At 37.2% G+C, this 7543-nt stretch overlaps 1 protein-coding gene across 1 annotated transcript; it reads right to left on the reverse strand.

The window, feature by feature from the left end:
- Positions 1–4581: 4581 nt before the first annotated feature.
- LOC124917049 (myb-like protein X) lies at positions 4582–6594 on the reverse strand. Its single transcript, XM_047457622.1, has 7 exons — positions 6475–6594; positions 6161–6238; positions 6008–6088; positions 5855–5935; positions 5704–5784; positions 5367–5519; positions 4582–4833 (listed from the first exon to the last, which is right to left on the reverse strand). Exons 1-7 carry the CDS (start codon positions 6592–6594, stop codon positions 4582–4584), a joined length of 846 nt encoding a protein of 281 aa, XP_047313578.1.
- Positions 6595–7543: the final 949 nt, after the last annotated feature.

Raw genomic sequence — 7543 nt, forward strand, 5'->3', positions numbered from 1 at the left:
AGCGTCTATGGCAAAACGGAGTATAATGGAAGACAGGGAACAACTGCGGAAACACTATACTTTCGGTCAATATATTTTCTTTAGTTCAAGGGTTAAAAAAGTCTTTTACTTTGCCTCACGCCCTCTTCGTGTTGTTCTGTACGATTTTTTTGGGAAAAAAAGTAAAATAAAAATCCTAAATATTTTTTGACTTTCTTTTAAAAAAAAAATTAAACAATTTATAATATATTTATATATTATATTTTTAATAATAATTCTTATTTAAATTAATAAATATAATTAATAAATAATATAAAATAACGTTTATAAAATCAAAATAATTAATTATATTTTATGTTAAATTGTATGAACAATTTATAAAAATAAATTTTCAATATATATATAATTTATCAAAATATTTAAAAATAATAATAATTTAAAATTTATTAAATTTCTTAATTATTATAGTATAATTTACAATGTATTGTACAATTATATTTTAAAAAAATAAGGACAAAATTTATATATATATATATATATAATTAAAATAATAATAAAAAATATATATATATATATCCTTTTGAGGGGAAATTTGAGGAAATGACCTCAAATATTGCCTTAATTGAGATGGTGGCAAAACATAAATTAAATTGCGTCGTAGTCTTTTATTTTTTTTTTGACGAAATTGTCCTTTTCGCGAAACGCGAAGGGACTTAGCGTTTCGCGAAATGGGAATGTGTGAAATATCCAGATTACCCTTACTATTTAATATAACCTCCCTTATTTTTTTCATTTCTTTTTTTCTCCTTCTCTCTCTTCCCGCTTTTCTCCTTCTTCTCTCTAAATTTCGGAAGCGATCTTGTCGGCGACGGGTCGAAATCCACGATGAGCTCCACGACGACCACGAGCACTGTTCCACTTGGTACGTTTATTTTATCCCTATGATACTTCAAGTTTATTGATGTTTGGTTTTTTCGAATCACTGTTGTTCAGGGTTTACTTCCCGTTTCGCTAAGGCCTTCCCATTTCGCTAAGTGCCTAGCGATTCGCGAAGGCCTTCCCGTTTCGCTAAGTGCCTAGCGATTCGCGAAGTATTAATTATCCATTTCCCGTTTCTAAATCAAATCATGTTTTTTATTGCAGCTGAAGTTTTCGTTTTCTATAATGGAGAGTGAAAATTTGATGCTGATGGAATATTGTATTTTGATGCATCTTCAATCAAAACATTTTATTTACCCCCAAAGTACTCGTTATGCTGAATTAGTTGATAAACTCTACGCTATACTTAACGTGCAGAAATCTAATACGATTTAGTGCTGCGAGTCAAGTATGATATTCCGAATATCAGAAATCCAAAACCTGTTTTTATTGATGATGATGGGGATTTGAACACATATTTATCACGCTTGATTTTGGGTCGAACCGTGTCACCATTGTGTGTCTCTGTAGTAGAGAAGTCAGCATTTACTAAAGAAAATATACCACTACTTACATACCCAACTCAAGAAAATATACTACCACCACAACTTACTCAAAAAATTGTATCACCCGTTGTACCCTCGGAATTCTTTGTCGAAAGTCAAAATGAAGCCGGAGAAAACTCTTTGCCTCACATCCCACTTACTCAGGACTTGCATGTTAATGCTGGTGAAAATGCATCAATACCTATACCAACAAGTGCAAGAAGATCATCAATGGATACACCAACTAGTGCAAGAAGAGCATCAATGGGTACACCATCTAGTGCAAGAAGATCATCAATGAGTACACCATCTAGTGCAAGAAGATCATCAATGGGTACACCATCTAGTGCAAAAAGATCATCAATGGGTACACCATCGACAGACCCGACAGACACATCACCGTCAGACCCCTCATTTGCGATGGCATTAACTAGTGAAACCGTATTGGAAGTCGGTTCGTTGTTTGAAAATAAAAAAGAACTTCAACTTACTCTATATAAATATGCGATGACCAATCATTTTGAATTCAAAGTGGAGAAGTCAAGAAAACATCTTTGGCAAGTGAAATGTTTGGATGAGACATGCAAGTGGAGCTTGCGTGTTGTGAAAGGTAAGTTTTCTGAGATGTTTAAGATCCGGAAATTCGAGCAACAACACTCATGCTCAGTTTTGTTGAGGCCAAAGAAAAAAATGCAAACATCAGCATGGGTTATTGGGAAGTGCGTGAAGAGCAAGTACATGGACCATTACCATAATCACTTGCCTAAGAAAATAATTGAAGACATGCAGTCAACTTATGGGATATTTTTGACTTATAATAAGGCATGGAGGGTAAGGGAAAATGCTTTAATAGCGGTGCGAGAAACGGTAGAGGATTCCTATGGAATACTGCCATCATACCTTTACATGTTGGAGAAGTATAATCCGGGTACCATAACTGACATCCAGACAGACGAACTCGGCCACTTCAAGTATATGTTCATGTCCCTAGGCCTCTCAATTAGGGGTTTCAAAGCCTTTTGCCGTCATGTATTATGCGTTGATGCTAGTTTTCTTAAGCACAAGGTGGGTGGTCAATTATTGGTGGTTATTGCATTGAATGCGAATGAGCAACTATATCCTATCGCACTCGGCGTTGTTGATTTAGAGAATAATAACTCCTGGACTTATTTTATTTAAAAACTGAGAGACGCAATTGGATTAGTTGATGATCTCGTCTTCGTATCCGACAAACACCCAAGCATCGCCAATGCCTTGTGTGTTGTTTTTCCAGAAGCAGGCCACGGTGCGTGCATATATCACATAAAGATGAATATTGTGGCCAAATTCAAAAGTGATAAGTGTCATGCGGAGTTTGATTCGGCTTCTAGAGCATACACTATCCACGAATTTAATTGGTTTTTTGAGAAGATCAAGGTTAAAGATCATAGGATTGCTGCCTATTTGGAAAAAATTGGGTTCCAAAGATGGAGTAGAGCATTTTTTCCCGGTAAGCGATACAATCAACTCACAAGCAATTATGCTGAGAGTTTCAATAGTCAGAGCAGGGAAGCCAGAAAGTATCTCATTTCAAAAATGGCTGAGTATTTAAGATTCACAATACAACATTGGTTTAACAATAGAAGAGAAAAAGTGTCCAATAACGAATAAGTTTTATCTCCAAATTATGAGAAGGTATTACGTGAGGGATTCGAGAATGCTAGATTCTATACAGTCCAATCGCTTAACCGATTCGAGTTTTATGTGCATGACAATCAGTCTCATTTCAAAGTCAGTTTGAAAAACATGAACTGCAGTTGTAGAGTATTTGAAGTTTCAGGTCTTCCTTGTACGCATGCAATGGCTGCTGCCCGTAGTGGGAATTTTGTTTCTTATGACTTCTTTTCAAGGTATTATTTAGCTCATATGTTCAATTTGTTTAACCAGTTGATAAATCGTTATATTTTCCATGCACACAGGTATTACACAACTGAATGTTGGATAAATGCATATGCGGAGACATGTTATCCTCCTGGTGATAAAGAAAATTGGGATGTTCCCGAACATATCAAGCAACGCTCGTGTCTTAAACCAAATGTCAAGGTTAAGAAAGACCGACCACAAACAAAGCGTATGTCATCCCAAGGTGAGGTCCGTAAGGTCCCGAGACGATGCAGCTCATGTGCTAGACTATGACATAATAGGGCAACATGCAAAACAGTGATGCCTGCACCATCTACTGCAAGAGCATCATCATCTAAGCAACATGAGTCATCATTTCAACAGTATGAACCATTAGTTTGAAAGATTATTATGGTGATAATGTAATATATGTTGTTAATTGAATTGTGGTGGTACTGGTCAGATATAAGTTGAAGTATGTGTTGTTCATTCAGGTGGTTTGGGATAAGTTGTAGTATATGTTGTTAATTCATGTGGTTTGGGAAGCACTTAGCGAATCGCGAGGTACTTAGCGAATCGCGAGGTACTTAGCGAATCGCGAGGGACTTAGCGAAGTACTGCAAAACCCATAAATTAACCACTTAATGAAATGCACAAATATGAACCAATATTAACTTCAAATATTTTAACAATTTACCAATTAAAGTTAACCCTTGTTTTTACAACTTCAAAGGTTATCTTCAAGTCTGAGGTGAAAATATTTTACAATACATTTTACACCAAAACAAAGGTTCGATAATTTATATTACATCAAATCAAATAATTTATTACAATAATATTAAGGTTCGATAATTTGATGGAATAACCTGACCGCCATCTTCTGCCTAAAAGACTCCATGTTATCTGAGGTCACATTCTACACGCCTTGATTAGTAGTCAAGTATTCCATATACATCAGAATGAATACACCACAGTCCCCACTCTCGGTTGCTCTTGGGACTTCCCCTATCTTAGTTGCTGCGGTTTTCACTCTCGGGTGTGGAAACCGTTTGTATGTCATGGGTTTGATGGGGTCTTTGAAGTTGAAGTCAGGATACCTTTTTATCTCACCGTCAATTGTTGTATATGCAAATATATGTGGAATCATCTTACACAACGGTTTCAAATAAGGATCTAGGTTCTTATAAAGATAAGCATCGCAGTCATACACGTCAATGCGATTCTTTTGATGACGTGCTACACACAAAATCCAATGCTTCTAGTTTATGTTCACGGGCACGTATATATCGTCGATTGTTGACCATTCAGGCATATTTCTATGCGGTATACCCATGTAATAGTCTTTGAATTCTTTTACTGGATATTTTGCAGGATCTTTACTAAAATTCTTGTACTCTCGCCTTATTCTATCTGCCAATATGCAATCCCCTATTGCGACTTTAGAATTTTTATATGTCTTGGGATATTCTGTAATCCTTTTTCGCAATAGGTAGCAGAATGCATCGATTTCCTGCACAATGGGAATACATTCAGTATATGTCAAACAACATTGAACCGTACTTCGCGAATCGCTAGGTCCTTAGCGAATCGTTAGGTCCTTAGCGAATCGTTAGGTCCTTAGCGAATCGTTAGTTCCTTAGCGAATCGTTAAGTACTTCGCGAAGACATTAATAATGAACAATGAATTGCACGACTTACAGTGTCTTCAACCTATGTCAACCTTGTTAGAACTCTAACAAACATATTATTCCCTGCTTCGCAAGTCGCTACATCCTTTTTCACATCATTGGTTTTTGGATCATCCAACCACACTTTTACTTTATCCAGCAGCTCATCTTCAAATTTTTGAAGGGATTGAATTTCATTGGATCATTTGTCTTTGGCAGTTTTGTCAAAGAAGGGTTGGTGTACGATTCATCTTTTTTCGGCTTCCTCACTCTCCTCCCAAATTTTCCTTTAGGAGGAGTATTGTATAACTTGAACATCATTGTCATCTTCAACCTTCTTCTTCTTACTCACATCCACACTCTCCTCATCCTTCACCTTCACTTTTAGATCATTCACCTTCACTTTCAGATCATCGACAACATCCATCTTCTCATCATCCTCCACAGCCACATCATCCACAACATCCACAGCATCCATCTTCTCATTATCTTCCACAGCCACATCATCCACAACATCGATTTTCTCATCCTGCAAAATAACAACATTCACTTCAGATATATACTTAGCGATTCGCGAGATACTTAGCGAATCGCGAGGTACTTAGCAAATCGCGAGGGACTTAGCGAATCGCGAGAGACTTAGCGAATCGCTAGGTTCTTAGCGAATCTCTAGGTCCTTAGAGAATTGTTAAGTTCAAAATTCAAAATCTTACCTTAGTCTCCTCCGCATTCAGATCAACCTTGCTCTTCAACTCTTCGAATTCTTCGACCTTTACATCCTTAAAATCCTTCACCTGCAAAATAGCAACATTCTGGTCAGATATGTACTTATCCAATTATTAAGTTCAAAATTTAAAATCTTACCTCAGTCTCCTCCTCATTCAGATCAACGCTCTTCTTCTCCTCTTTGAATTCTTCGACCTTCACATCCTTAGAATCCTTCACCTGCAAAATAACAACACGTTCTGGTCAGATTTGTACATATCGAATTTTTAAGTTCAAAATTCAAAATCTTACCTCAGTCTCCTCCTCATTCAGATCAACGCTCTTCTTCTCCTCTTTGAATTCTTCGACCTTCACATCCTTAGAATCCTTCACCTGCAAAATAACAACACGTTCTGGTCAGATTTGTACATATCGAATTTTTAAGTTCAAAATTCAAAATCTTACCTCAGTCTTCTCCACATTCAGATCAACCTTGCTCTTCTCCTCTTTGAATTCTTCGACCTTCACATCCTTATCATTCACCTGCAAAATAGCAACATTCTGGTCAGATGTGTACTTAGCGAATCGCGAGGGACTTAGCGAATCGCGAGTTACTTAGCGAATCATTAAGTTCAAAATTCAAAATCTTACCTCGGTCTTCTCCTTCTTCTTGTCCACCTTGCTCTTCTTCTTCTTCATCTTCTCCTCCATATCATCTAATTTGGTTAATAATATGGCCATCCTTTTGTTGGATTTATCTAACAACTATTGGGACATACTAAAACCATCTTCTTCATAGAATCATGGTGAGTTTGTTGAGTTTCTTTGATTGTGATTTTCAGCTCTTTGATGAACTCTGTTTTCAGCTCTTTTAGTTCCTCCTTCAACTCTATTTTCATCTCTTTCACCTCCTCCTTCAGCTCATCTCATTTACATTTAACACCAACAGAAGGTGTTGGAGTCCGAGGACTTGACGTCGCGGTGGGGGGGAGTACGAATGTGGGCCGGACTCGAATCATAAGCAAGCTTCCTCTTCAAGTTGACTTCTTCTTTGAGAGTACCTTCAGCCTTTCTCTTCATGGGGGCAGGTTTGGGAGTACATTCTTCATCACTTTCATCTTCATCAAAATCATCTTTGATTAACTTCCCTTCAGTAAATCCCTCAAAAAAATTATCAGTTGTCTCGTCCATTTATTCAAATTCCTCACCACTGTATAACCTCTTCTCCATGGAGGACTCTTCCATCTCAGTCATATCCGTGGTCTCAAGGGAAGACTTTATCTTGATCGAGGTGTTTTTCCTAGTGGAATGATAGAGTAACAACCTTGGGCGTAGAGGGTCATTAAGCTGATTCTTTTTGGCTAATTTAGGGACAAAGTTTTAGATGACTTCAAACGTCCATACTTGAAGTGCCAGTGCGAACCCATAAATGTTATATGCAAAAGGAGCATAAGGACCATCAACAATTTTCTTCTTCTCATAATATGAGAGACTGAGATGTTTCATGTTCTTGTTTAAACCCTTGAGGGTGGCTCTAAAGGTGACCTTCCCCCAAGGATATCGGAGGAAAGTTTCATCGTCTTCCACCATGTGGAGTATTTTTGGAAATATCACCCTCCTTGGGTCAAATGTAAATAGGTATTGGCAAATCAGGCATACCATCCCCATCTTGAATGCATCTTCCTTGTCTTTTCATTTCAAAAAAGCATTCTCCAACTCGCTCATTCGCACATTATTTTTTCCTTTGAAATATTTCAACGAGAGAGGTGGACAACCTCGGAATTCTTCTTCGTTCAACTCAGGAAAACTGCCGAAGTATAGTCCTGTAACCAATGCATACTCCTTCAT

This window comes from Impatiens glandulifera, unplaced genomic scaffold (genome assembly GCF_907164915.1).
Source record: "Impatiens glandulifera unplaced genomic scaffold, dImpGla2.1, whole genome shotgun sequence".
Classification (NCBI taxonomy): Eukaryota; Viridiplantae; Streptophyta; class Magnoliopsida; order Ericales; family Balsaminaceae; genus Impatiens; species Impatiens glandulifera.